Below are 16609 nucleotides of genomic sequence, written 5' to 3'. Positions count from 1 at the left end.
CTTGATATTTTCAAAACATACCAGATACTGAACACTTTCAATGGAAGAATGAATATGTACCCAGTAAATTAAACAATTTGTGCTTGAAAATAAACAATAAATTATAATACAAAAGGCATATACTGGTGTTATATATATTTCAATTCAACAAAAGTTTTACCTTCACCAACTTAACAAATTTAAAGTAAAAAAGGCTGCAACCCAAAGAAATTCACATCTTTTATTTCAAATGTTAAAATTCAGAAAAAAAAATTCACATAAGATGCATTTTATCAGCTTACACTTTTGTTCAAGCAGGTTTTGTCATTGCAGTCAGCCCATTGTGGAGCTGGGTAGTGAGTAGGTTGGTTCCCTCCTTAAACTATTCAGTAAGCCTTTGGACTATACAAATAATGGTCAGGTACCAGCCTTGGTAGAGTGTTGGTATGACTTCTTAATTGTAGTCAGAAGTGGGATTCTAAATTTTTAATTATAAAAAAATAATCTGGTGTAAGTTTGAAAAATAATATTATTTTAAAATGGATAATTCTTTGCATTCTGATTTAATTTTATTTACTGTGCTCACCAATAAAACATTCGGTTGAGGCAAACTTAAGTTACAGAATGGAAACGAAATATTCATTGATTTTTGTATTTGTAAAAGGGGCATAACTCTAGAAAAGTAACAGTGACACCACCAAAATTCAACCTTGATTTGTGTAATGTGGTTATAAACATTGTGCATCAGTTTCATATCATCATTTGAGGCAAACCTAAGTTAGAGAACAGAAAGAAAAAAATACTTATTTTTCAATTTGTAAAGGGGGATAACTCTCGAACAGAAAAATTGATGTCACAAATATTCAAACTTGATCTGTGTTTTGAGGTAATTAGCAGTGTGTATAAATTTCATATTTTGTAGCGGTAAACTATAGCTAGAGAACAGAAATGAAAACTGCTGAAATTTTCCATTTGTAAAAGAGCATATTAACTCTAGAGCACTATAATTAGGGCCACCAAAATTCAATCTTGATATGTTTTTGTGGTAATACACAGTGTGTATAAGTTGAGATAGGGGTCATAAACAAGTTGTAGTAGGGGGTCTGTCAATTCACTCAGAATCGAATGCATTATGAGTAATATGGGTAATATTTACAAAAACGTACACCAAACCATCGTGATTGTATTAAACAATGAAAATTAAACCAATGACGTAACGTTATTTTCATTTTGGTGTACGAACAATGAGATTACCCAGAGTTCTTTAGATTCTAAAAACGCGAATGACATGTATAGAAAAAAAGTAAACACAGTTGTTCAATAAAAAAATATAAAAATTTTGTTTTTACTCATTTATTTCAACAAGCATGAAGATAGGTAACATATTTCACAGATTTATATGTACTTGAGCATCCTAACAACAAAGACGATCTGGAGGGAATAATTTTTCTTAAACAATGAAAAAGATAATAGGTTATTTCTGAAAATATGTATTTATGATCAGTACAAAAAGTTTGAGGAAATAATTTCCCCTTTCGGTTAATAGTTTAAGTTAATTACAACTGAGTATATTTTTTTATATATAAATCAACTGTAAAGATTAAAAACAACACTTTTACAAAAGTTTAATCACATTTTCAATATCACAACCTTTGAGAATTTCAGTTTTCTTACTATTTTACTTCCAATCTTTCTGTAATTTTAATATTAAGTAATGATTTTTAATTTAACTTATAAATTCTACTTCAAAAAAAGTTTAAAAGTTTCAACACTTTTCGCAACAAAAATTTATAATCTTAACTTAATCTTTTCATTTTTCCCATAAGGACCAAAACAACTTGAGTTTTTGAGAGTATGTAAAATAAAAAAAAAATTTTCTTTGAACTAATAAATAAATTACAAAGAACAACACATTTTCAATCCATAAACACTGAGGTTGGATCCAAGATGATCATGGTTAACAAATTACAATTATCAAAAAAAAAAAAAAATTTATTTTTCATTTTATCTGTAATATATCACATGTCTTATTTTCTGATATATATTCAACTTCAAATATTATGAACTTTTCCTGTTTTTGATTTTCCTCATTAATGTGCATGTTTAAGCATATTTGACATTTAAGGAATGACTGTAATATTTTTTTCTGTCTATGAAGAAATAACATAAAAAATGTGGTGCACACTGAATAACGCACGTAGCGGGTTATTTAACAGTGTGCACCACATTTTTTATGTTATTTCGAATAGACAGAAAAAATATTACAGTCATTTCTTATAATTTAATTCTAAATTCAATTTTAACCATAGAAAACCATGAAAAAATGTTGATGACGTCACGGTCACATGACTAAATTATATAATTATGTCTATGGGCTCATAACAAAATAACATCAGCCAATCAGAAGACGCATTACATCCAAAATTAAATTATTTAAAAATAAATTTCATAGGACTAAAACATAGATATTAAAGTATGAATAACCAAAAACTCTAAAAATTGAAATTAGAAATGTCACAAAAAGTAGGACACACTATAAGCATACAAAACATATAGTATCATAATAGTTTTGACATTTATCAAGAGAAATAAAGCCTGAATCAAAATGTCACATCAACTAATGTTCATATACTGAGGCTATTTTCCAAGATAACTAATAATTATAGAAAATTAAGATTTAAGTATATATTTTGTGAGTTGACAGGGCAAATAACTGTTCACTTGCACTCAATTTCTCTCTTTGCTAAACAATACAGTATCGTTCATTTGTACAAACAAAATTATTTAATTGTTGGGATGTCTGAGATGTATGCGCGATTTTCAATGAAAATATATAATGAAAATTAAGAAAGAAGTTAATGTCTTCAAACAATAAAATGTATATATTATCAAACAAAGGACCTCGACTGTATACGATAACTTCAAACTCACTCTGGTATATGACTATGGTATAAATTATAGTTTGGCCTTTACAACAATGACAACTGAATTCAATCATGAACATGGACTTGACCTAAGCCTTTAGAGAATTACACAAAAATAAAAATAAAAAGACATTTAATTTATTATTCAATCCTTATATATTTTTTATCATTCAATCTATCTAACTTGAAAACGAGTTCAGGGACCCCTCTTTTTTAAAATGTCATTTGATTTGATTACGTAACAAGATTATGTGTGCCAATTTTCATGAAAACGCAAATAGTGAAATTGCACGTTTTTTTCTCCATTCGTGAACATTTGATAAATGAGAGTTATTTGAAAAACAAATTGCACAAATTTAAAAGACATTTTAATAAAAAAGAATTTACAAATAATTCAACAAAAGAACAGCTTGTGTTTTATCTTTGAAAAAAAAAAAATTTGTAAGGGTTCCATGGAACCCGGTGTCTCGCTTACTTTTTCTGTTAATCGCAGACTCAACATAATGAGGAAAAACATCAATAAAAATTTCCCTCACGATACTGTCTTTTGATTGAAAGAAGCTTCTAAGTTTGGTAAAAAAATCCAGGATAGTTTATGAATCTAATAAATGTTTTATAAACTTTAACTGCAGACTGTATGTAATGTTAACTGGAAGAAAAACTAAGTCCATTTATAAGTAAAATACGGAAAAAGTGAATTTTTTTTTACAAAATTTACTTCTGAATAATATCTTATGATCAGAAATAAGCTTTTGTCTAAGTTTGGTAGAAATCCAGGATAGTTTAAGAACATTATAAAAATTTTAAAAACTTAAACCACAGAGTGAATGTTTTGTTTCTGGCAAAAAAACTAAGTCCATTTATAAGTAAAATACGGAAAAAGTGAATTTTTTTTTCACAAAATTTTCTTCTTGATACTATCTTATGATCATAAACAAGCTTCTGTCAAAGTTTGGTACAAATCAAGGATAGTTTATGAAAGTTATTAAAATTTTAAAAACTTTAACCACAGAGTGAATGTAATGTTTCCTCGCAGAAAAACTAAGTCCATTTATAAGTAAAATACGGAAAAGTGGAAATTTATTTTCACAACATTTTCTTCTTGATACTATTTTATGATCATAAACAAGCTTCTGTCCTAGTTTGGTACATATCAAGGATAGTTTATGAAAGTTATTAAAATTTTAAAAACTTTAACCACAGAGTGAATGTAATGTTTCCTCGCAGAAAAACTAAGTCCATTTATAAGTAAAATACGGAAAAAATGGAATTTTATTTTTACAAAATTTACTTCTGGATACTTTCTTATGATCATAAACAAGCTTCTGTCCAAGTTTGGTAGAAATTCAGTATAGTTTAAGAAAGTTATTAAAATTTCAAAAACTTTAACCACAGAGTGAATATTTGTGGACGCCGCCGCCGACAACGACGACGCCGACGACAGAATGTAGGATTGCTTAGTCTCGCTTTTTCGACTTAAGTCAAAGGCTCGACAAAAAGTTATGTATTTTTGTCGAAGGAAAAACATTGAAAAATATGTTCACAAATCCGAATTTTGAGCAAATATATAAAATTTGGACCGAATCTTACTCAATAAGTAGTACATGAAGGTATATTTTTTATTACATATTTGATTTAATCAGGGAAAAAATAAACTATAGGCAAATAATCAGCAAATTTTCAATATGGAATCAAAACTGTATGATATGCCCTTAAACAAACTGTGTTAATTAATACTGTAAAATGCCCTATGATATGTCTTCTATATATATCCTGATCTATATATCCAAGTACATGTACATGTAGTACCAATATTTTATAGATCTATAGATTTGGTAATGTCTTTAGGTTGGACAAGATAGAGGTGAATAATACTATTGTGATATTCAAACTCCCAAGTTGAAAAAGAAGTGACAATGCCATGACTAAATATGAAAAAAACAACCAACAGACCTGCATGTGAATATAAAAAAAACACAACATAAACAAGTGAAACTGCGAGCTACTGCTCACTGATGATACCCCCGCCGCAAGTGGATAATATTAATAGTGTAAAAATATGCAAGTGTTCGGTAAACAGGAAGTTGTCAAGTGATGAATCTGAAAACGCATCACACGGTATAGCTGACTTATATAAATCCTGAAACCAAATTTCAGAAATCCTTGTATTGTAGTTCCTGAGAAAAATGTGACGAAAATTTTCAACTTGGCTATCATGTGTAAAATCATACAAGTGTTCGGTAAACAGGAAGTTGTCGAGTGATGAATCTGAAAACGCATCACACGGTATAGCTGACTTATATAAATACTGAAACCAAATTTCAGAAATCCTTGTATTGTAGTTGCTGAGAAAAATGTGACGAAAATTTTCAACTTGGCTATCATGTGTAAAATCATACAAGTGTTTGGTAAACAGGAAGTTGTCAAGTGATGAATCTGAAAACGCATCACACGGTATGGCTAACATATATAAATGTTGATACCAAATTACAGAAAGGGTGGATGTGTAGTTCCTGAGAAAAATGTGACGAAAGTTTCATGGGACGGACTGACTGACGGACTGATGGACGGACGGACGGACGGACTGATGGACGGACTGACGGACGGACGGACTGACAGACAGAGGTAAAACAGTATACCCCCCCTTTTTTAAAGCGGGGGTATAAAAAGTAAAGTCTGAGCAACATGAATCCCGCTAAAAAGGGGGTATCTCAAATCCCATGGAAGGGTGTGCAAACATGAACTCTGAAATACTCATATGTATATTTTTTTAAAGAACAGTTCAGAATTATTTTATTGATAACTGGTTTCTGAACATTTTCTTTTCGTTAAAGCTGGTTTACCTTGCACTTTCATTTTCAATGTTTTGATATAAAAATAACTTATAATGCCATGAATTTCCAAGTTAAACAATTTTAAAGTTTATAAAATTCTTCATTTTTTCATTAACTCACTATTAATGCTGTAAGATCAAAATTTTTTAGACCTTCTAATGTTTAAAAAAAACAATTTTACATATACAACACATAAACATTCAATGTGTTACATAATATTTTGGGATCAGGCCTCGACAATAATGCTTGTCCGATTGTCCGGTACCAGAAGGAAAAAAGGTCAGACAAGTAAAAGCTGTATCAAGCTTGTCCGTTGGGACAAGTACAATTATTCTACAGAAAATAAATTTCATCCAAATTTGATGAACAAAGTATAATTATAAACAAAAAACAACAAAAAACAAATATTAATTTGACATATGTATTCTGTTTATTCCCGGATCTGTATAGTGTTGAATAAATGGGGGAAAAAACATGAATGCAAATAAAATAATGACAGAATTTTTACCATGTACATGTATCTTTGATCAATCAATTATACTCATTTATAGCACTGTGCATGTAAATTAATAATACTTTATTCTTGAAAACTTGTAAAATATGGCACTCTATATAGTGAAATCTGAACTAGCATCAGATTGAATTTGCAACGTTTTTCGCTATTTCATCACACATGTCACATGACTTTAAAAAAGCAAATTAAATGACAAACAAAAAATTGGCAAATCATGACACTTTACTTAAGAGTTATAACACTTTCAAAACATATAAGAGCACTAGGAAAAATATTTAGACTGCTCCATAGGAAAATCAAGGCTTGTTGCCTTTGATCATGTTGATTATTTCAAATCATTTCATCAAATATTTTCTCATGTTTCTTGTGGAAAAACAAAGCCTCAGTATGTATAATATGTTTTATAGGAAAAATGTGAATACCCTATTTTTCCATAAAAAAATATTAATACTTGTACATAAAATGAAAGATTTCTGGTATAACAATATTGAACTTGCTTTAAATGTAAAATGATGAAAAACATAAGATCTAATAAAAATACAGATCATATTCCCTCGCTTAAATTTAACAAAGAACTGACGGCACTCATTCTTCTTTTTGGGAATTTTGAAATCCTTGAGCTGGGACCAATTGTGTACACCTTCAAAAACTATAATTTACAGTACATGGTGTCAAATCCATATTTATAAGCAAAGTGTCCACATAGCATCTACAGATTAACAATCAAAAATGGAAAAAATATGTCACTGGGTTTGTTTAGGGAGCTACCATTTGATTTTTATGGGGGGGCTAGGATGAAATTTGAAAAAAATAGGCAGGACAGGAATTTTGATTAAAAAAAAAGGCAGGATGAGACACTTGCAAAAAAAAAAAGTCAGGACGACAATTTAGGTAAAAAAAAGTCAGGATAAACTAAAAAAAAAAAAAGGCAGGACCGAACAGAGTGAAAAATAAAAAGGCAGGACAGAGATTACAGCTAAAAAAAATGCAGGACAAAATTTTTCATCCTAGCCCCCCCATAAAAATCAAATGGTAGCTCCCTTTATATGCTTTGACAATATCACATCATATCACAATCATTAAACAGTATGAAACAACATCAATTACTTTGAGCTTTTAGACTGAAACATTGCTGAGATTTCTGTGAATGTGTCGTAAGAAATGTCATCTTTCACTTCCACTGCCCAGTGTCCAAATTTTTTGGCTTCATTCGTATTGTCTGTGTCATCGTCGAACAGGATGACCTCATTTGGCTTAATAATTTCATGTCTATTTTTGTACAAACATGTTAATACATCAGTAATATGAGCCTCTTTTCCATTTATTTCATAATTATTCCTCTCCAAAAAGTCGGCTGTGTTCCCTCTCACTACTACCTTCGATGCATCTCTGTAAAAGAAAAAGAAACACCTCAATATACATGTACATGTACTTTACTCTTGAAACACCAATATACAATAATATGACATTAAGTATTTCTTCTTCCAACTTCTTTCGATGCATCTCTGTAAAAAAATAAGAGAAAACATTTTAATATGATAAACAATCTTGAAACACTAATAAATAATAATCTTATTAAATCAAATGGAAATATTTGTCTTGATCATGTTGTTGTTATGGAAGGGGGGGGGGGGGGGGGGGGGGCTCTTCATTTCTGTATTCTTTATAGTTTTCAGTGGCATATCCAGGGGGGTCAAGGGATGGAACCCCCCTTTTTTTTGGCCGCTCAGTGCATTTGAATGGGGACATATAGTTGGAACCCCCCTTTTTTAAATGGCTGGATCCGCCCCTGGTTTTATGTAATTTTTCCCTGTAACTCTCTATTCTGTAAACCCCAGTGTTTTCACTAAAGGGCCTTTTAGCATCATGGTATTGTGATGCTATAATCTTAAATGTGATGCTATTTGAATTGGGTTTCTTATAAATTTTGTTATCTATGTGATGATATAATTTTTAGAAACAAGATGTTATTTAAATTTCAACTGTTTACCAGGATGCTTAATAAAGTATCTGGGGAGAACACTGAACCCCATCCAAACTCTCATTTTTGTGTCCCCAAATTTTACAACAAGGAGATTTAAGCAAGATTTTTAAACACACTATAAAAACATTTATGCACTAGTACTACAATTAAAATACTATTTATTACATGTATTATAAACACGAGAGAAGCAAATATCAAAGTATTACTGGACTAAATAATAGGATTTAATATGGAAATTTATCATAACCCTATATATTCCATATGAAAAACAAGCTTATTACGTATACTTATCATGTTAGTTAATATGAATTAATAGATCTATATAACATGTATAATGGCTTCAAAGGTCAGAATTTATGATATCACAAAATCTTTTGTCGTATAAACCACTTGTTCAATGTTTGTTCGGTATGAGTTAATGCTCCGTGTTAAAGGTCGTACTTACACCTGTAATTGTTAACTTTTCATTGTTTACTTGATGACGTTTTGTTATGTTTACGTCAATGAAAGGACATAGATTTGAGCCAAAAATGGCCATAGATTTGAGTAAATAAAGGACATAGATGTGAGACAATACAGGACATAGATTTGGAACGTCTATGACACAATATTAAAAAGGACATAGATTTGTGGAAAGGACATAGATTTGAGGCTTATATATATACTGTACATGTACTGATCTGGAAATTAAATTTATTGTACATTTATTTAAGAAGCAAGATTTTGAACATGTTTAACACACATTTTCTAAGTAACTAGTGATACTATTATTTCAATCTTTTTAAAGATTTAAAAAAAAAGATTCCCTTAGGAAAAAAATTAATTTATACATAGCTTATCAGTTTGTACTTTTTATGTTTTTTTTTTAAATCTTAAGCATAAACTGGATTTTTTTTATCGGTATAAAACCTAAATTTATGTTAATCATTTAAAATTATTAAAAACTCAAAAAAGATTCAACTTAAAATTATGAACATCTGTCTGTTCGTAATGGAGAAATTAATGAAAACAAAATTATATAAAATTCTCAAATGTACAGAATTGTTTAACATCATTATTCAGATATCCTTTTTTTCAGTATTTTTGTATTTAAAACATTTGTTTGCCCTTTATTTTGCAATTGTTATAATAAAATTGAGAATGGAAACGGGGAATGTGCCAAAGAGACAACAACCCGACCATTGAAAAAAACAACAGCAGAAGGTCACCAACAGGTCTTCAATGTAGCGAGAAATTCCCGCACCCGGAGGCGTCCTTCAGCTGGCCCCTAAACAAATATATACTAGTTCAGTGATAATGAACGCCATACTAATTTCCAAATTGTACACAAGAAACTAAAATTAAAATAATACATTAAAAATTCAGTCCAAGAGAAGTCCGAGTCTGATGTCAGAAGATGTAACCAAAGAAAATAAACAAAATGACAATAATACATAAATAACAACAGACTACTAGCAGTTAACTGACATGCCAGCTCCAGACTTCAATTAAACTGACTGAAAGATTATGATTTCATCATATGAACATCAGGCACAATCCTTCCCGTTAGGGGTTTAGTATCATACCATCATAACATATATGAGAAGAACATAACCCGTGTCATGCCAACAACTGGTTTTTGAATAAATGTGTTTAGTTCCGATGCAAAGACCCTATAAGTGAATCAATATTAACGCCAAAATATGCAATCTTTAATGACCTGACAACAGTATCGTAACTACTAGTATATCCCTTCTTAATAAGTCTATTCAAAGGTTTTGTTAGTTTTTGAGGTGAATACTGACACCTTTGTGCTTTATAAAGAATATTTCCATAAAAAATTGGATGTGAAATACCTGAACGTATAAGAAGTCTGCATGTTGAGCTATATTTACGAATGATGTCCTTATACCAATGATAAAATTTAGTAAATGTTTTGACTAGTTTGTGATATCGAAAACCCTGGTGTAATAATTTTTCAGTAATACATAAATTTCTCTCGTTAAAATCTAAAACATTGTTACATACACGAGCGAATCGTACAAGTTGAGATATATAAACACCGTAAGATGGTGACAAGGGAACGTCACCATCTAAATATGGATAATTAACGATAGGAAATGAAAAATCATCTCTTTTATCATAAATTTTAGTATTCAGCTTTCCGTTAGTGATATAGATATCAAGATCGAGGAAAGGACAGTGGTCATTGTTAGTATTAGCTTTATTTAAAGTAAGTTCAGCAGGATAAATTTCTTTAATAGTCATACTGAAGTCGTCATTATTGAGAGCCAAAATATCATCCAAATATCTAAAAGTATTATTAAATTTGTTTATCAGATGTTGTTTCGATGGGTCTTTGCTTATTTTTGTCATAAATTGTAACTCATAGCAATACAAAAACAGGTCCGCAATAAGTGGTGCACAGTTAGTCCCCATTGGAATTCCGATAATCTGACGATATACGGAATTCCCAAAGCGAACAAAAATGTTATCTAGTAAAAATTCAAGGGCATACCATTCCCAGTCTGTAAACCCAATTCAGGCCTTCATGATAAATTGGGGTCCTTTATTATTTCCTTTTTCTTCATTTTTTAAAAAAAAAATTCTCTCTTCAACTATTTTTCCTGAAGTCTTTATCATGTTTATTCTCTATTCTTTATATTTAAGCCCTCCAATATCCAATATCCAATATCCATCAAATTTAATATTTTTCTCTTTGACCTTTTGTTCTGCACTTTGTTTATTATTCCCAGTCTGTAAACCCAATTCAGGCCTTTATATATAGGGATAACAATAATAATTGAATATTTACTAATATGACTGAGAGAGAATTGCAGAAAAATTCATTAAACATCTATTAAATTTCAAAGGAAACATCAAAATGACTTCAATAGGTGATGACTGAAACTGGCAAGGGAATGAGGGAACAGATCTTAATCTTCTTTGAATTTAAGAATTGATATTTCATCAATAATGTTGATCAAAATGATCAAAGACAATGTAATACAATGTAATAATTATAGGTCTCTTGACAAACGTATCAATAGAAATCAACAAATTAAAAAATTTTAAAATCATACCCGTGACAATCTTTATATCATCTAAATTTAAAGTGCTGGATTATTATATAACAAAAAAGCACCTGTGGAAAGTTTGCAATGGTAGATTGTAATATTTCAAATAGAGTGTAAATGTGTAGATTGCGTGGTTAACTTTTTTCCTACTTAAAAAAGAAAAAAAACTTTATCAAGAAATAATTGTAACAGGATGCTGCTACTAAGTTTCTCAAACAAAGCTCTCAAAATTAGTCATTCCCACGGTCGCCTGACATTAAGCAAAGTCCAATACAAATTGGTCTGGTCTAGTAAAGTGATATGCACAAGTGACGTCTAGGTATAACACCTGTATGTCATTCAAATCTTCTTGAAATCATGTACAGTAGTATTCATGATTTAGGGGCAGGGATCTAGACAGTTTACAAGTTCCCAAACAGGCAGGAGGTAAGGGTAAGAGTAACCCTAGGGGACTAGCATTTTATTTCATCTGATTTGTTTTATTATTCCGTACAAGAATATATGTTCTTTCACAGTGTGGGGGTTTCAACAGTTTTCAAGTTATCGAAAAGAAGGGGGTGGATCTTGACTGTTGACAAGTTCTCAAAACAGGATGGGGTGGTGTTACACCGAAGGACTCTCCTTATATTTCATTTTATTCGTTTTATAGACCAATACAAGAATATTTATGGTTAAGGGTTGGGGATCTCAACCGTTTACAAGTTCTCAAACATGAGGGGTTTGGGATGACACAGAGGGACTCCCACTATATTTCATTTGTTTTGTTTTGTTGCCCCATAAAACATGTAAAAGAATATATTTGGTTTTATAGGGTGGGAATCTCGACCGTTTACAAGTTTTCAAAAAGAAAGGGGATGGGGTCACCCCTGTGGACTTCTTCTACATTTCATTTGATTTATTTTATTGTCCCATACAAAAATATATATGGTTTGTGGGTGGGGATCACAACCGTTTACAAGTTCTCAAACATCAAGGGGGTGGGAGTGACCCCTGGGGACTCGCCTTCTTTTGCATTTGATTTGTGTCCAGTACAAGAATATATAGGGTTAAGGATCTTGACCATTTCCAAGTCGTCAAACAACAGGGGGTGGGGCTGACCCAAAGGGACTCCCACTTTATTTTATTTGATTTGTTTTGTTGCCCCATAAAAAAATATATATGGTTTAGGGGTGGGGATCTCGACCGTTTCCAAGTTATCAAACACTAACCCAAAGGGACTCCCACTTTATATTATTTGATTTGTTTTGATGCCCCGTACATAAATATATATATGGTTTCTGGGTGGGGATCTTGACCGTTTCCAAGTTCACAAACATGAGGGGGTGGGGGCAGCTGACCCAAACGGACACCCACTTTATTTGCTTTGATTTGTTTTGTTGCTACATACAAAAATATACATGGTTTAGGGGTGGGGATCTCAACCGTTTACAAGTTTTGAAAAAGAAAGGGGTGGGGTGACTGACCCCTCTGGAGTTCCTCTATATTTGATTTGATTTATTTCATTGTCCCATACAATAATATTTATGGTATATGGGTGGGGATCTCAACTGTTAAGAAGTTCTCAAACAACCAGGGCTGAGAGTGACCCCAGGGGACTCACCTTTTATTTTATTTGATTTGTTTTATTGTAACTTATAAGAATATATATGGTTTAGGGGTGGGGATCTGACTGTTTTTAAGTTCTCAAACATGAAGGGTTGGGTGGGGTGACACCATGGACTCTAACCTAAATTTAATTAATTTGATTTGTTTTATGGTCCTGTGATCATTACTGAAAACCATGTGTGTCTGTCACTTACTGTTTTCAAGTTATAAAATTTATTATTGTTATTGAAAATTAAAAAAAAAAATCCCATATGGTTCTATAGTAAATTCCTACCTTCTGTTGGCCCCTCAAAATACAACTAAAAAGACTCTAAGAAGAAAAATAATAAGAACTGAGCAAAAACTTTGTTTAGGAGTCTTCATAGTAATTAGTATAATTACGAATTTTGTTATAGTACGAATTCTCATGCCGAATATGTAAAAGGCCAAGTTTATTATAGTCCGAGTTTGTAATGTGGACCGAGATGAGATGAGATACCATGATATAACTTCTGATACTCTCGGGCATTTACCTATTGCAGAAACATTTGTAAAAATCGTAGTAAGCGACGAAAAATGTTCATTCATGAAATATTTTATACCAGGTATTAATTTTCTCGTCAACCGGAGGAAGGTAGGAAACCTTTGAAACTGGGATTATATAGTGTATAGTACTCCTGTTTGGAGGCACACATATATGGATATGACACAGATCCGTGAAGTAGTGTTTGTTCGTCATTTTCAAATGAAGTTGAATTATATAATTATTTCATTTATCTATGAAAATTCAGTACATTTTAATTCAAGCTGTATGCTATTAAAATAGAAGAGCTCAAAATTTCAAAAGCATCTTTCTATAATATTAGTTTTAAAACACCAGTACTACATTATCTAGAAGTAGGACACACTTCCTAAAGTAAGATAGTCTGTCTCTTTTCCGGTTAGAGGCCGATGCCTTAAGAAAGTTTATTGCTATTGCAAGCTATAGCAACCTTTCCAAAAACAATAGGTATTAATTATAATGTTAAATTGGTCAAATACATTTACCTATCAATATCTTACATGATATATTCAAGGAGTAGGAATCTATCTTGTTTTTCAGCCTACTCTATGAATGTACATTTTTTTTGTTACCATAGTCTATTCTCACATGTATAAATAAGCACAAAGATCAATAAAGGCATTTTCTGAAAATTAGGCAAAGGTATTTCATGTATTTATTTTATTATTATAAATCATATATGTAAATGTAGGGGGTTCATGACCTCAAGTCTACTGTTAATGGTGACGTCATCTAATGATGTTGTTGTATTTCATTGTTTATTTTTCTGCAAAATGCTGAAAAGTCCTGTGTGAGATAAATACTTTATACAGTTCACTACTGACCCCCTGCCAATCCATAGAGTGTTCTTAAATTCCAAAGGGGGACTCGGTCTCTGGCATTACAGATCAAAAGGGGGTCATTAGCAAACCATATAACTTATAGTTGTAAATTGTATGCTGAAACTTTACCTATCATATAAATTTTTCATCAGATCTTTAATTAACCAAGACTGTGCCGAGTAGGTAACAATGGCAACGTAAATCCCCTTTTCAAGGCAAGCAGGAATCAAATCTTTCATGCAGGGTCGGACCTCTTTGACTAGATTTTCAATTGTTTCTTTCCATCGACCACCAGAGTGAATAGATATCAATGTCTGATCGAAATCCATCGCCAGAAGACGAATGCCCTGTTTGTGCATGGCGTTGACCAGTGCTTTGACCTTGCTTGCGTCTGTTACTTTGTCAGCTGACATGGTATGCGAATTAAATGTTCACCAATCTGTTATCTTACTTAAATATTAACAATATTCTGAAAGTATCAACATTTTGCGCATATATTTCTGGTCATGTTATGATTTTTTTTCTCTCAGATTTTCTTAACCGGAAGCATAACAAATATACTAAATGTAAATCGGAAACGAAAATTCACGTAAGATATTTCCGGACAATTGCAAACCTATCGATCAAAATCCAGAGGCTTGTGGTTTTAAAATAATTATATATAGGAGGAATTTCGAATCCTTGTTTTATATATTTAATATGAGATAGGCATTACCTGCGAAAGAGATGTAATACTAAAATTGTCGGAAACTATTTGATAACTCCATATTCGCAGTTCTTAGAAGAACATTTAAATACCTGGGAATAGAGACATTCATGCCACTATACAAAACCATGGTTAGAACACACCTAGACTATGCCAGCTCAGTCTGGTCCCCATACAAAAAGAAAGATATAGACAAAATAGAAGGTGTCCAAAGAAGGGTAACAAAACAACTACCAGGGCTAAAAGACATGAGCTACCCAGAGAGACTAAAATAAAGGGCTGCGCTTTAGCGCATGATACGCCCGTTGCTCTTTTAACTTGTCTTTTATGCTTTAAATGAATTTATATGATCAACTAGAAATATATATACAAATCAAAAGAGATGTTACATTAATATATTCACCAAAGTTTCATAAAATCCCCCTTTTTTAGGTATAAAAATTCATTACTTAAGAAAACGTAAAATCTAAAATTTATAAAAATGAAAAGGGAGCTTATGTCAATAGATATAAACAATTTATCAAAGTTGCATAAAATTTTGTGAAAGTGTTAGTTATTGTCCCAAAATTCGAAAATCCCCCCTTTTTTAAGCATAAAAATTCATAACACGGAAATGTAAAATCTGAAATTTATAAAAATTGAAAGGGAGCTTACATCAATAGATATAAACAATTCACCAAAGTTTCATGGACATTGGTGAAAGCCTTTTTGAGTTACTGTCCGAAGTGTTGAAAATCCCCCTTTTTTTTATGAATAAAGCCCCATAAATCCAAAACTTAAAATCTGAAATTTATAAAAATTAAAAGGGAGCTTACATCAATAGATATAAACAATTCACCAAAGTTTCATGGACATTGGTGAAAGCTTTTTTGAGTTATTGTCCGAAGTGTTGAAAATCACCCATTTTTTTATGAATAAAGCCCCATAAATCCAAAACTTAAAATCTGAAATTTATAAAAATTGAAAGGGAGCTTACATCAATAGATATAAACAATTCACCAAAGTTTCATGGACATTGGTGAAAGCCTTTTTTGTTATTGTCCGAAGTGTTGAAAATCCCCCCTTTTTTTTATGAATAAAGCCCCATAAATCCAAAACTTAAAATCTGAAATTTATAAAAATTGAAAGGGAGCTTACATCAATAGATATAAACAATTCACCAAAGTTTCATGGACATTGGTGAAAGCCTTTTTGAGTTATTGTCCGAAGTGTTGAAAATCCCCCCTTTTTTATGAATAAAGCCCCATAAATCCAAAACTTAAAATCTGAAATTAAAAAAAAACGAAAGGGAGCTTACGTCAATAGATATAAACAATTCACTTAAGTTTCATGGAAATTGGTGAAAGTGTTTTTGAGTTATTGTCCGAAGTGTGGACGACGGACGGACGGACGGACGGACGGACAGACGGACAGACGGACGGACGGACAACGGTATACCATAATACGCCCCGTCTAAAAGACGACGGGCGTATAAAAACTAGGCTTACCTACATTATCCCATAGGAGAATAAGAGGAGACATGATCGAAACCTTCAAAACAATGAACGGACACTACGACAAAGAAGTTAGCTCATTTTTAAGAAAGGCAGACGATTCTCAACAAAGATGTAGTAGTAGGACCAACAGTAATAAAGTAGTTCATCAA

At 31.5% G+C, this 16609-nt stretch overlaps 1 protein-coding gene across 1 annotated transcript; it reads right to left on the bottom strand.

Annotated features, from left to right (window-relative positions):
* Positions 1–1316: 1316 nt before the first annotated feature.
* LOC143076893 (uncharacterized) lies at positions 1317–14805 on the bottom strand. Its single transcript, XM_076252779.1, has 2 exons — positions 14388–14805; positions 1317–7640 (listed from the first exon to the last, which is right to left on the bottom strand). Exons 1-2 carry the CDS (start codon positions 14669–14671, stop codon positions 7355–7357), a joined length of 570 nt encoding a protein of 189 aa, XP_076108894.1. The 5' UTR covers positions 14672–14805; the 3' UTR covers positions 1317–7354.
* Positions 14806–16609: the final 1804 nt, after the last annotated feature.

Source organism: Mytilus galloprovincialis, chromosome 5 (assembly GCF_965363235.1).
Source record: "Mytilus galloprovincialis chromosome 5, xbMytGall1.hap1.1, whole genome shotgun sequence".
NCBI classification, from domain to species: Eukaryota; Metazoa; Mollusca; class Bivalvia; order Mytilida; family Mytilidae; genus Mytilus; species Mytilus galloprovincialis.
Note: the sequence above shows the minus strand (reverse complement) of the source record. Positions and strands in the feature narration are given on the sequence as shown.

Bases quoted from the DNA above. Each gene is read 5' to 3' on its own strand.
- LOC143076893 (XM_076252779.1), bottom strand. From the start codon at position 14,671: ATGTCAGCTGACAAAGTAACAGACGCAAGCAAGGTCAAAGCACTGGTC. The intron at 7,641-14,387 runs GTAAAGTTTCAG...TTTCTTTTACAG, and splicing joins ATGAAAAATTTATATGATAG to AGATGCATCGAAGGTAGTAG.